Genomic DNA, 14,433 nt, shown 5'->3' on the forward strand with positions numbered 1-14,433 from the left:
GCTGTTGCCAAACTACAATTCCCATGAGGCATTGCAAGATTGACAGTTACAAGCATGACTCCCAAAGGCAGAGGTATGATGGAACTTGTAGTTTTGCAACAGTTTGAGGGTTGCAAGTTTAACACCCCTGTTCTAGGAGGATGCAGAACCCCTGACCTCTGTCTGGACAGTGCTGATTGGCCCTGTGCTGATCACATGCACTCTCCTAAAAAAACCTGAAAACCTCTCTAGCAATACACACCAAACTGAGCATGTGTATGTGACTACGGATTCAGTCTGTATCAGGTGGTAATTTCAACAAGAGGAGCAGAGAATTCAGGATCAAACAGCCTTTTTACACAATGCAGAGGATTAACCCCTTAGGCTCCACAGTGAGTATAACAAGCATGCTTTACTGCATATACAGACTGATTTTACTGTTGTGGGTTTAGTAACACTCAGGGGCGGACTTATCATTTGAGCACTCGGCACTGCTCGAGGGCCCGGAATCAGTAGGGGGCCCCATGAAATGCCCCTGGTACCTTTTATAGTCTTTTTTGAGTGTGGGCGAGGACACAGGGGCCCCATGATCCCCTATTGCCCTGGGGCCCCATGAGTTGTCAGTCCGCCCCTGGTAACACTTTAAAGTAGCGTAGTGCTGTCCAGCGAAAAAAAAAGGCCTAGTCACGAGGGGGTAAAATCTTCCAGAGGGCAAGTGATTAAACTATGCAGAGGTTTTTACATTTGCGACATCAGAAGAAGCTCTCCTTTTGTAGCAAGAGTCATTCTACACGTGATTCCTTGTTTGGAGTGTTCTATGAGAGCGGGAACGAGGCTTGGTAACACTTCCTGGTTCCAGAGTGAGGCTTGGCTCCGCTCCCAGATGGAGGCTTGGTTGTGATCCGGATGGAGGTTTGGTTGTGGAGGAATAGATCGTGCAGTAGGCTGAGTGTGATCTGGGAGGGCGATGAAGCTGAATGTTTTCCTTCCTATCATTGAGGAGCGGAGGGAGCTGAGACCAGGACAGGTACGGTGCTGCCTATACAGAGCCATGCCCCATGTGTTCCCTGCACTGGGGGAGGGGGGACCTCCTATGATTACATAGTATGCAGTGTAGTTGTGGGGGCATCATCCCTGACTTCACAGCACCTGGGGAATCTCACTTTACAGTGTACTTCCACTTTGCTGCCAGATTGGGATAACGCCTCCCTTATGTGTTTCCTTGCAGAACTCGCTGCTTAACTTCTTTACTTGCCAGAAACTCCTGCCTTCCAGGTAATGCTGGCGTATAATTACAGACTGCTTTCCTAGTTTTGGGTAGTGTGGGGATGGATTTGAACCCATGTCAGGTTTGTATTGCTGTCTGGGTCCCCATTACAGAGATTCTCCGTCTCTATCATGTCTACCGTTTTCACCGAAAGTGGAAAAAACATCCCACATTTTGAGTTGTCACCAGAACAGGAATAGAGGAGAAATCTTCCAATGGGGACAACCAGGGATTCCCTCTCACTTCCTGTTTTGACTGTGGGACAGGAAGTGAAATGAAATGCCACAGGTGGCAAAAATACCCAGGGGTTATAAAATTCAGCGATCTGCGGTCATGTGATCGCTGAGTTCTTACACTTAGAGCTGGTGGGGGACAGATGCAACAGCAGACCAATGCTGCATCCACTAAGTATAATTTGGGGAAAGAAAAACCCCAAACTGATCTTTTAAATAAAAAAAACTGCTGAGGGTTTAATGCTGCTTTGCAGGGAAAACTGTCATCTATCCACTAGTCCTTAAAGTCCACTTTAAGGTGAATGAGCAACTTAAAGTGCATTTCTACTTTTCAGACAAATTACTCACACACACTATATTTGTGTTATGTCCTCATTCACACAGAATACCTAATATTTATTTACAAAATATATTTCTTGCTGTTTAGATCATTTTATGAAGTAGGGGTACACATAGGACTCCATAGGCAGGTTCCAATTGTTCAGGATAGCTTCCAAGGTGCAGTTAGAGGAACAGATTTAGGGACTTTTTTTCTTAAAGCGCAATAACATACAATGTGTCACTCAAGCATGATCTTTAACCCTTTGTTAGGACAGATCTAACAGATCTTTACACAAACTATTGAGATCTGCCAGCACAGTACAGAGGTAAAGCCGATTGTCACAATAAAGGTGATGTTATGCCGCCCGGTCTCTTACCAATGAACATACATTTTTGTAAAGTACTTTATTTGTTCTGCAAATCAACACTTCCCCCTTTCTTGCCTAGGTGAGAAGTCCCCCTTCAGGCTCTCTTGGCCCCTCCTTTCTGTCGGGTGCCCCCCCCCCCCAGCTGACTGGCTATGAGTGGCAGCAGCCAATGGCTCCCACTTGCTGTCTCAGCCAATATGGAAGTAGAGACCCGAGACAGCCCAGGCTGTCATGCCCATCACTGGATCTTGATGAGGCTCAGGTAAGTATTGAGGGGGGCTGGGGGCATGGCTGCACACAGAAGATTTTTTACCCTGCATAGAATGCATGAAGGTAAAAAACCTTTACAACCGCTTTAACAGTGGACAGTGAAACTCTTAGTGTGAAGAAGGGAGCGATTGTAGGTGGGATGAGCTGGGGAGTGCCTTGTCATCCTCAGACTACAGGGCTGTGTGTTTCTATTGATGCACACAATGTAGGAAGCCACAACTTCAGTGCCTGCATTCAAGGGTGGCACCATAGTTTGCTGCAAGATAAAGGAGCCACCCTGAAAAAGGAAACCTGGTGCAATGATCATGGCAGCAGCTTAAAGGATAGGTTCACCTTTGGGAACATGTTACATATTCCACCCATTTTTAGGGTGGGATATGTAACATGATCCCACCGCTGCAGCTGCTGCCCGATTCCACCCCTTTCCCCCTTGTGACAGCAGTATGGGGAGAAGTTCCCTGTACAGGGCTGTCAGTTTTTGAAAACAGCTTGGCCATTCTGAGCTCTGCCCACACACAGGGTTCTATGAATAAATGAACAACAAGTCCCGACATCCTTTGTGGCTGTTGGTTTGTAGTTCTCAATGAAATACCACAGTGTTGTTGAGCGCTTTGGTAGTTCATGTCAGACTTTATCTGCTTGTCTGTACAGGATATATGAGCAAGCAGATACACTGACATTCTGCAGGAGTCCTGCATGGTACAATCTGCTGATTGCTGGTGTAATGCTTTCCAGGCTCAAAAAAAAAAAAACATTTGCATTTATAATTTAAATAAAAAATGAACTTATCCTTTAAAGCATTAATTCACCTTTACAGAAAAAAATGAAATAGTGAACTAACACTGAATTCCCCACCCCCTCTTCTTTGTGCAGCCCTTCTGGGATGGATAAGATTGATTCTGATTGGTCAGGGCTGGCACAGAGCATGTGTTTCAATGGAAGCATGCAGCTTTGGCCAGGGGTGCTCATGCATAGATGTCTCCTTTAGGGGCGCTAGCTAAAGGAGACACTCGCATGCAGGAGAGTTGAGGGGGCAGCAGCTCTGGGACCAGCCAGGAAAACAAAAATACGAACTTTCTATGAAGCAGACTATAAACAATTGGTACGCTTAGACTTTTGTTTCATTTTAACCACTTGCCTACCAGGGCACATTATAAATATAAACAGCAGGGTAAACAAGTGGTTAAATCAAGCTCACAGCTGTAAGTTTGATAGCGGCTTTAAGAGCTGGCGCAGAGTTTTCTGATAAAAGTGACGCGAACAGCTCTCACTTTGATGGCGCTAACAAGATGCTTGCTAGCCCCCTTGTCAGAGCAATAAAGTTTAAAAAAATACATAAAAAAATGTAAAAACAAATTATATGAAAATGAAAAAAAAAATCAGCCTCTTGCATATCTCATTAAAAAGCACAATGTACGCACATGCATGTAACATCTATTGCGTCACACATGCGAGGTATCGTCACAAATGTCAGAGTGAGAGCTATAATTCTAGGGTCACATGTAAAGGCTTTTAAAGAGTCGCCTATGAAGAATTTGGTGTTCTGTAGGTTTCTGTGATTTCACGGGTGTGTACAATTTTAGGGCTTAACATTTGTAGTATCTATTTACAACCCCCATCTTTTTACTGTCCAGTAGACAAGTGGTTAAAGGGTCTATCTTTGGGGGCTGGTTCACACCAGATGCAGTCCAGGGAGTTATTAACCACTTGAGCTCTGGAAGATTTTACCCCTTCCATGACCATGGCATTTTTTGCTATTCAGCACTATGCTATTTTAACTGGCAATTGTGCGATCATGCAACGCTGTATACAAATGAAATTTTTATAATTTTCTTTTTCACACAAATAGTTTTCTTTTGGTGGTTTTTAATCACAACTGGGTTTTTTAATTTTTTTTACAATATAAATGAAAAAAACCCCACAATTTTGGAAAATATTTTCTACCTTCTGTTATAAAACATATCCAATAAAATCTAATTTCATCATAAAACTAAGATTGTACGCCCCTTGAGGGTTAGCGACTGCTGTGAATGTACAATATATATGTAAAGCGCTGCGTAAATTGACAGCACTATATAAGTACCTGAAATAAATAAAAATAATAAAATTAGGCCAAAATGTATTCTACTACTTGTCTTTGGGGAAAAATCCCAATAAGTGTATATTAATTGTTTTTTGTGAAAGTTATAGTGTCTACAAACTATATATAACTGAAAATCGACCAGTCCTGATATACTAACGGGCTATCTCATTTCTTGAGGCCCTAAAACGCAAGGACAGTACAAATACACCCCAAATAACCCCTTGTTTGGAAAGTAGACAGTCGGAGACATTTAGTAATAGGTGAGTTTTATTGAAGTTATTTTTTGTCACAATTTTTTTTTTTTTTAAATGAAGAAATCAAATACATTATTTTTTCACTTTTTTTGTTTAATACAAAATGCCACCAGTGCAGTACAGCATACCACCATGTGACTGATGTGGCAGTAATCAGGGATACTGACTTGTGACGTGTTTAACAAAAAAAAAAAAGTAAATTTTCTTACTCAATCTTTTAACTATATATATATATATATATATATATATATATATATATATAAAATCTTTTTTTTTTTCCATGTACAGTGAAGATCATTGTAACAGCAAAGTATTCAACTGTAATGTCTGGGTTATATTCCTGACAATCTGATCTGTGATTGGCTACTGTGATTGGTGAAGGGTGCTGTGATTGGTCCAGGTACCATGTGACAGCTGTAAGACAATGACAGCCTAGGAAACACAGCTGTTATGAATGAATTCATAACAGCTTTGTAGACCTTAAGCACAGGGCTCCCAAGTACCGGGGGGTTATGGGAGGCTCACAACGCATCCCTGAACTGGAGCGGGCAAAATCACGTACATGTACATCAGTATGTGTACTGCAGCTGGTTGGCAAGTGGTTAATCTGCAGCACAAAGGCATGCACAGTGTTTTCCATGAATTCGAATGGCCTGTTTCACATCAGTGCAGATAACAGAAGTAGAACATGCTGCATTTGTTCTGTATGGAATGCATTAAAAATGCACTGGAATGCACTTGTCCTAAACTGAGATAAAGATAAAAAAAGGAGAAAAAAAACATGTTTGCAGAAACACATCCAGAACACAGAGATTGTATGAACCGGTCTTCAACATTTTCACCAAAAATTTGCACATTTTTCACATAAGATTTATTTAGAAAAATGTGTGGATCTTGGGCAAAAGTTGTGTGAACGATGAGTGAAAGTACATGTAAAAAGACCCAAAAATGATTTGTTATATGGTACTGTGTTGTACTATATAACACTAAAGAACCCTGAATATTTGATTCAATCAAGACGGAGGCATGTCAGCCAGGCAACTAGCATTTTTCAGGAGTGAATAATGACAGCATTCTTCGTTTATCTCAGATGTTAGTTTAACTAAAGCACATCATTACTTTGAGTTCATTTTTAAATTAAAAAGTCCCTTTTCTTGCCTTGGTCTCTGGTGGTTTATGGTTAGGACACTGTCTGCATGGAGTTTGTATGTTCTCCCTGTACTTGAGTGGGTTTCCTCCTGGTACTCTAGTTTTTTTTCTCTCACATATGCTGGTAGATTAATTAGCTGCTGTCTGAGTTGGTCCTTAGTAGGACCTAAGGTTGTATGTATGAGAGTTGGGGACTTTAGGTTGTAAGTTCCTTGGGGCAGTGAGTGATGTGAAAGTACAGTATGTAGTATTTACTGCGTAAATTGTAGGAATGATATAAATACCTGTAATAAGAGACTACAATGTTGTCCAGCAGACCCTTCCCAAAGGACCTACAATGAGATAACAGGATTGAGGATGCCCATATGTAATATGCCATTACATGAAGACATCTGATTTTGAAAGGGAGTGGACTCTTCTTGGTAGTTAGGAACTGTCTTGACAGAACTTAGCAGCAGCTTTTCACAATGGTTATGTATTCATCGGTGTTATGATTTATGGAGCAAGTTAATTGTTGACTTGTCTCTTAGATCAGTTTTGGTTATCTTTTCTTTGTTTAGTCATGTGTGAGAAGTTCAGCCTAAGCTCTTTTGGCTGTTTTTCTCCTGTGGATTGCAGGAGAGCAGTTCCTTCTGCACTTCTGTTACCCATTTTCAGCTGACAACGGGCTGACATCACTCAGACGGTCCAGGCTGGGGAAAGATCCCAACTTTGAAGTCGGGATCCACCCCAGAGTCCAGAGTAGCACCTGACTCAGCTTCTCAGAGATCTGCTGACTCAATCGCTCCCTCCAGTGAGCGCGGGGGGGGGAGCAGACAGCTGTGACTGACAGTGCAATCAGACAGATGCTGCATCCACCTAGGTAAGTAGAATTTATTGCTCTGGCAGGCTCCAGCATTCTTCTTTGCTCCAGCTTGGGGCAAGTTCTTTGCTGTCCTCCTTTACAGTATATGGCTGTTGACCCTGCATTGCACTTGATGTATGTCGTGTGACTGCCAGCAGGAAAACCATATAGAAGAGGCTTCGGGGGGACTGGTTGCACAGGTCTGGGGGGCCTACCAGCACAATGAATAAGGTAATACACTGTATTCCTCACCCCCCTAGGGTTAAAAGACATTTACCCCTTGCAGTGTGTGTGTGTGTGGGGGGGTCAGCGTCAGCAGCACTGTAAATGTAGTTTTTTTCCCCTTGGAGCTGGGCTTCAAATATGTTCCCCGCTCGCTCTGCACAGAGAACTGACCAATCAAACACCATGATTACTCGGTTCTGCTCTCCACTCTGGGTAGAGAGCTGAGACTATCAGTCACCGCTGTCTGCTTTGCCCCTCCAGCACTCACTGGAGTGCTGGGCTATGGAGGGGATCAGAGCGGTTGGCTCAGGCTTTCTGTGGATTACAAAGAGGTTGAGCCAGCCGTCGGTCAAGGGATCTGGGTGGATCCCAACCATATGGTCGGGATCTTTTCAGAGCCTGGACAAGCTCTATGACATCAGCCGACAGCAGGCTTCAGCCCGCTGTCAGCTGAAAACGATTCACATGAGTGCAGAACTAACTTTAAATTTAAAGTATAACTAAATGTATTTTGTTTTCCTTTAGTTGTGGATAGAGTGGAGAAGGATTAGGACACCTGTCATGTTTTTTGTTGCTGTCTGTCCCCATTTGGGAGATTCATCTTCTCCTTTTTGTCATGTTTACCATTATCACTGAAAATGATAGTGAAGGAAAACCCCAAATATTGGGTCGCCTCCAAAATAGTAATAGAGGGGAAAGCTTTTAATGGGGACACTCGTTCTGGTGACAACCAGGGGATCCCTCACTTTGGAGGGATTTCCTCCCACTTCTGTTTTGGCTTTGGGACAGGAAGTGAAGGGAAATCTCCCCAATGAAACACAGATGGCAAAAAATTGACGGGTTATAACCCTCCCCAACTCTATCCAAAATAGGGGAACAAAGTTTTGCCTTTATTTCTACTTTAAAGCCCAACTCCAGACTTGATAACCTTATCAGATTTACAACAGCAGAACTTTTCTTTGCCTCTGAAGCAATGCCCCATCATGTCTTGTGAATTAGTTTGTTTACATGCCAAGATTAATGCGGCTCCCACTGTACTTAATGTAAGTGCGGCAGATCCATAAACCTCAGTGCTGTGGTCGTGTCTCCACTCTCCTCTCTACCGGACCATTAAAAAAAAAAAAAAAAAAAAAAATCATAGTGCAAGGCTTTATTTTGTGAATGGTCAGTAGGAGCGGGGGCAGAGACATGACCACAGAGCTGGGGTCTACGAGACCTGCAGCTCTTACAGGAAGTACAGCGGGAGCCATACTAATCCCAGCATGTAAACAAACTGTTCATAAGCAATACCCTGTCATGCAGGTTTGCTTCTATGTCAAAGGAATGTTTTGGTGCTGTGAAGTAATCATGCCTGGAGTTGGACTTCTTTTCTGAGATGCTCAGTATACAATCTAGCTTTGTGTTTAGTTTTGGATAGTCCCTAATTATACGTTGGTAGCCGGAGCAGTGTGTTTGTTGGCATACAGCATGACAGGTCACAGGTTCTTATAATGGATAGAAAGAAAGGGTAAATATGCTGGGAATATTAAAGTTAGCTGCAGATCAAATGATATTATTAATCCCTGTGTATTACGAGAGCAAACTGATAGGTGACATCTAGAATTCACAGTACAATGGACCAAGCACGTTTTTTCTTTATTTCTAGTAATCTAGGTGGAATTTATGGGTGGGATCATTCTCTTCATAATGGAGTATCGCCTGTCAGAAAGTATTAAAAAACAAATTGTTTGTTTATGAACACCTAGGTGACACGCTATAGTATTTCCCTTCACTCCTCCCCTGACTACTGCTTAAAAGGTTATAGAAGGAGGTATTGGGCCAGCATAGACTGTAAGGAGACATATCCAGTGGAGGAGAGGGCTGTGAGGTGCAAGGGAGAGGGCTGTGCTTGGTAGTTGACTCTTCCTAAAGTAGTCAAATCTTCTCTTAAGTTTAACTACTTTCTAGCCAGTGTATTTACAGTATATAATAGGGGTATGCCAATATATTGGCCGCCAAAAATTATCAGCTGAAAATAGGGTTAAGAAGCACAGAAAAGAAAAAGATCGAGTGGTCCATCGAGTCTGCCCATTTTTGTGAGTGTTTTTTTTTTTGGGGGGGGTTGTTTGGTATTTTTTTGTTAACGTTTTTGTCTGAATATAGATCTATGCTTGTCCCATGCATGTTTGGAGCTATTTACTGTTAACTGTCTCACTACCTCTGCTGGAAGTTGACTCCAAGCATCAACTACTCTTTCAGTAAAATAGTACTTTCTGAGATTAGTTTGAACTTTCCTCCAGTTAGTTTAAGGTCATATCCCCACGTTCTTGATTTTGGTTTCATGTTGAAAATATTGCCCTCCTGAACCTTATAAAGGTTTCAATCATGTCTCCCCTTTCCCTTCTGTCCTCCAGACTGTATATGTTAAGTTCCTAAAGTCACTCTTGATATGTTTGATCCCCCAGACCTTCCACCATTTTTGTTATCTGTCTCTGGACTTGTTCTATCTTATCAATATCTTCTTGTAAGTGAGGTCTCCAGAACTGGACACAGTATTCTAAATGAGGTCTAACTAAAGATCTATATAGGGGAAGCAGGACCTCCTTCCTGCTGGTGACCCCGCTAGTGATGCGTCCTAGAATTCTATTTGCTTTCCCCATTGCTGGCAACACTGCTCATTTTTCAGTCTTCTGAAATAAGTACCCCCAAGTCCTTTTCCTCTGTAGTGGTGGCCAACACTGTACCCCCAATGTTGTACTCTCTCAGGGGATTATTTTTCACTACGTGCATTATTTTACATTTAGAAATATTGAACTGCAGTTTCCACTGTTTTGACCAATCTTCCAGCAATGCCAAATCATATTCCATGTTTCAGACAACTCCAGCGTTATCAACCCTATTGCACACCTTTGTGTCATCCGCAAAAAGACAAACTCTACCCGATAAACCTTTAGTTATATCACTTACATATAGATTAAATAGAACAGGACCTAGTACAGAGCCTTGGGGTACACCACTAGTGACTGGTCTCTGTTCTGAGTGAACCCCATTTACAACCACACTCTGGTATCTATCCTTTAGCCAGCTGCATATCCACTGAACCACCCAAGGGCTAAGTCCTAGCTTGTACAACTTTTGTAGTAGACCATTAATGTGGAATTGTATCAAATGCCTTGCTGAAATCAAGATATGCTATGTCCACAGCACCACCCTGGTCCAAACACATTGTAAGAGAATGAAAAAATAATTTAAAGAGAAGTTTGGGTTTATTTTCTATTTTCTTTTACTGTGAGCAGAGCTAGCTATCAGTCACTGCTGTCTGCTCTGACCTAAAGGCCCCTGCCCCTGCGCACGCTCATTGAAGTGCTGGGCTGTGGTGGGGGAGGCAGCAGCTGGCTCAGGCTCTCAGCAGAAAACAGGTCACAGGAGTGCAGAACGAACTGTACTCCTGTAACCTCAAGAGAGGTACAGCCAGGGGAGCTCCTTTAACCACTTGCTGACCGCAGATAGCTGAATGATGGCTTCACTGCGGCCGGCCTATCCTGGGAGGGCATCATATGACATCCTCCCAGAACATGCTTTCCTGCATGCCCCCGGGGGCGCTCACCCAGCTATCTCCGCGATCGCTGTGTCCTACGGACACAGCTGATCACATGATGTGGTGAAAGGCCAGTCACAGTGGCCTTTTACCACGTTATCAGCCGTGTCCAATGACACACTTATCACCGGGAAATGCAATTGCCGGTTATCAGCTGCACTTCAGTGCCCTGATGATCGGTGTCGATCCCTCCTCTGACAACTGCTGGTTCTCGGCATTACGTTCCTCATGCTGTGACCGCGATCGGTGCCCAGCATTGCTGCCCATCAGTGTCACCCACCAGTGCTGCCAGTCAGTGCCCAGCAATGCTGCCTTATCAGTGCTACCTATCAGTGCCAAGTCATCTGTGCCCATCAGTGCTGTCTATCAGTGCAGCCTCATCAACGCACATCAGTGAAGGAGAAAAATTAACCGTTTGCAAAATTTTATATAAGAAACAAAGAACTTTTTTTTTTCCAAATTTTGTGCTCTTTTTTTTGTTTATAGCGCAAAAGATAAAACACCCAGCGGTGAGTAAATACCACCAAAAGAAAGCTCTATTTGTGTGAAAAAAATTCATATGGGACAATGTTGCATGACCGCGCAATTGTCATTCAAAGTGCGACAGTGCTTAAAGCTGAAAATTGGCCTGGTCGGGAAGGGGGTATAAGTGCCCGGTAGGCACGTGGCTAAGGAAAGGAAAATGGTAAGCATTTAAAATACTTGATTTTTCTGTGCTTTCACCTGCAACTTTGTGTTGGTGACAGGATCTCTTTAAGGTTTACCTAATTTATTATCGTTCCTAAACCCCTTCCCACAGAGGATTTGCAGATATGCGGCCTCACTGAAGTGGGTCTTTATCCATGGGCCTACATATCTGCGTACCTGTCTTTGTGCTCCCAGCACAGAGAGCTTGTTCTCACCAAGAGCCCTGGCACTCGAACTAACGATTGGGACCCGAGACTCCCAGTTCCTGGTCACCTGATCGCTGTGATAGCTTCTGATTAGCTATCATAGTGATCAGTCACTGTGCAGCCTGCCCGTGTTTTCTCTCTCTTCTGAATTAAGAGAAAGATAAATTGTATCTTTCCGTACTGCAGGAGAGAGTAAATAAGCAAAAGTTTGTAAAAGAAAAGAAAAATAAATATCTAGATCATGGTTTGATCTAGGTTTGTGTTAGGGTCAAGGTAGTGGTCAAAGGTCAAGTCAGTATATTTTGGGTAATTTTGTTTTTTTTTTTGTTTTTTTTAAGCATTTTTAAAAACAATTGTGTCAGTATGTTTTAGGAAGAAGAAAAAAAAAAAGCAAAATGTGCACTTTTGTTTCTGGGCCATACTACGGGTACAAACAACATACACATATGTGGTATCCCTGTGATCCCCAGGAGCAGGAGAACTTCTTTTGCATTGTTTCTTGATGGTTAATCTTTAGGCCAGTTTTCTTTTGATAATAAAAAAAAAAATCGGGAGATATCCATTACCATTTACCAGCAAAAGAAAACCAAATATGTCCTGAAAAAACAAGGTATAATCTACCTGGACACACAAAGTAGTGGTGGTATGTACAGCTTTACTAACTCCTGTCAAAGTTGCAAAATTGTGTTCAGGTATTTACATTTGTTTTACCCTCCGTCACTAAGAGGTTAATAAAAAATCTTGAATCAAAGAAGTAGTAGTTTTGCATACTTTCACAACCCATTTCAGTCTTTTCTGTATCGTTTTTTCTCCCAGATTCTGCATTTTTGTGCGGCCAGAATGCTTTGTTAGATGGGTGGTGTCATTTGGCACAGTCATACAGCTGAAAAGTGCAACAAGCATGGCAACTCCTTTTGTACCTGTACCTATGCCAATAGGAAATTCTTCTGCAGGCAGCATTACAACTAGAAGCCAAAGGAGCTCCTCGCTTGGAAGCAGCTCAGCTAGTTCAAACTCGTCAAAGGAGCCACATGAAGATCCCAGAGGGCGCAAGAAACTCAGTGCACCCGATCAAGTGAGCTGCACTTCATCTGTATGCGGCAGCCCTCTCATCAGGACTAAGTTTGACTCATCAGTAGAGTACAGTTCCCGACCAGTGGAACATGAACACATACAAAACTCGGATTTGGAGGAAAGGCCTTCAACTCCAACCATTTTAGGATATGAAGTAATGGAAGAACGAGCCAAGTTTACGGTGAGTTTTGTCGGTTCACAGTTGCAAATTAATTTTTGACTCCAAGAACCCAGAGTAGTGTTTTCACTGCTGAAAGTGGAAAAGACAGACACAAATACACACATCCTGATCTTCAAAGTACAAATACACATTTAAAGCACCCAACCTCTCTTCCTAGTTTTCTCAATACCTGAATCTGAGACCTCCTTCCAGTAAATCTGTACTTACCTCTTACATTAGCTACGGCTTCAGACAATGTTTGCAGCCCATCTGGTAAAAATGCTGCCCACCTGTACTCTGTCACTCTTATGGTCTTTAAATCGCCTTAAAGTGTTACTAAACCCATGACCCTGCATTCACTATAACTGGTCTCCACAGTGCACAGAACATGGAAATGCAATTGGTTTAGTAAATATAAACTGATAAATACCTTTTCTCATCTGCAGTATATAGCAATCTTGTGACTTCTATCAGTGTCTGGCCGAACACTGGTTAAAGCTTGAAGGAGGAGTTGTCCTTCTCCTCTGACTGTCCTACAGTGCCTTGAAAAAGTACTCACACCCCTTGAAATTTTCCAAATTTTGTAATGTTACAACCACAAACGTAAATGTATTTTATTGAGACTTTGTGTGATAGACCAACACAAAGTAGCAAATAATTGTGAAGTGGAAGGAAAATGATAAATGGTTTTCAACATTTTTAACAAATATCTTAAAAGTGTGCATTTGTATTCAGCCCCCTTTACTCTGATACCCCTAACTAAAATCTAGTGGAACCAATTGCCTTCAGAAGTCACCTAATTAGTAAATAGAGTCTACCTGTGTGTAGTTTAATCTCAGTATAAATACAGCTGTTCTGTGAAGCCCTCAGAGGTTTGTTAGAGAACATTAGTGAACAAACAGCATCCTGAAGGCCAAGGAACACACCAGACAGGGACAAGGTTGTGGAGAAGTTTAACGCAGGGTTAGATTATAAAAAAATATCCCAAGCTTTGTACATCTCATGGAGCACTGTTTCCAATTGCGGATGATGGATTGAAGAGTATGGCACAACTGCAAACCTACCAAGGCATGGCCAATCACCTAAACTGACAGCCCGGGCAAGGAGAGTATTAATCAGAGAAGTAGCCAAGAGGCCAATGGTAACTCTGGAGGAGCTGCAGAAATCCACAGCTCAAGAGGAAGAATCTGTCCACAGGACAACTATTAGTTGTGCACTCCACAAATCTGGCCTTTATGGAAGAATGGCAAGAAGCCATTGTTGAAAGAAAGCCATAAGAAGTCCTGTTTGCAAGAAGCCATGTGGGCGACACAGCAAACATGTGGAAGAAGGTGTTCTGCTCAGATGAGACCAAAATTTAACTTTTTGGCCTAAAAGTAAAATACTGTGTGGTGCACATCACCCTGAACACACCATCCCCGCTGTGAAACATGGTGCTGCCAGCATCATGTGGGGATGCTTTTCTTCAGCAGGGACAGGGAAGCTGGTCAGAGTTGATGGGAAGATGGATGGAGCCAAATACAGGGCAATCTTAGAAGAAAACCTGTTACAGTCTGCAAAAGACTTGAGACTGGGGTGGAGGTTCACCTTCCAGCAGGACAACGACCCTAAACATACAGCCAGAGCTACAATGGAATGATTTAGATCAAAGCATATTCCTGTGTTAGAATGGCCCAGTCAAAGTCCGGACCTAAATCCAATTGAGAATCTGTGGCAAGACTTGAAAATTGCTGTTC

At 42.5% G+C, this 14,433-nt stretch overlaps 1 protein-coding gene across 1 annotated transcript in view; it reads left to right on the top strand.

The window, feature by feature from the left end:
* Positions 1 to 869: 869 nt before the first annotated feature.
* SNX16 (sorting nexin 16) overlaps positions 870 to 14,433 on the top strand; it is a 52,092-nt gene continuing 38,528 nt past the window's right edge. Inside the window, exons 1-2 of the mRNA XM_089660982.1 lie at positions 870 to 1,006; positions 12,280 to 12,718. Of these exons, the coding sequence (XP_089517108.1) occupies positions 12,365 to 12,718 (354 nt within the window). The 5' untranslated portion in view covers positions 870 to 1,006; positions 12,280 to 12,364. The remainder of the gene's footprint in view (positions 1,007 to 12,279; positions 12,719 to 14,433) is intronic.

Source organism: Staurois parvus, unplaced genomic scaffold, assembly GCF_062004578.1.
Source record: "Staurois parvus isolate SC_StPar_1 unplaced genomic scaffold, SC_StPar_1.0 ptg001302l, whole genome shotgun sequence".
NCBI lineage: Eukaryota > Metazoa > Chordata > Amphibia > Anura > Ranidae > Staurois > Staurois parvus.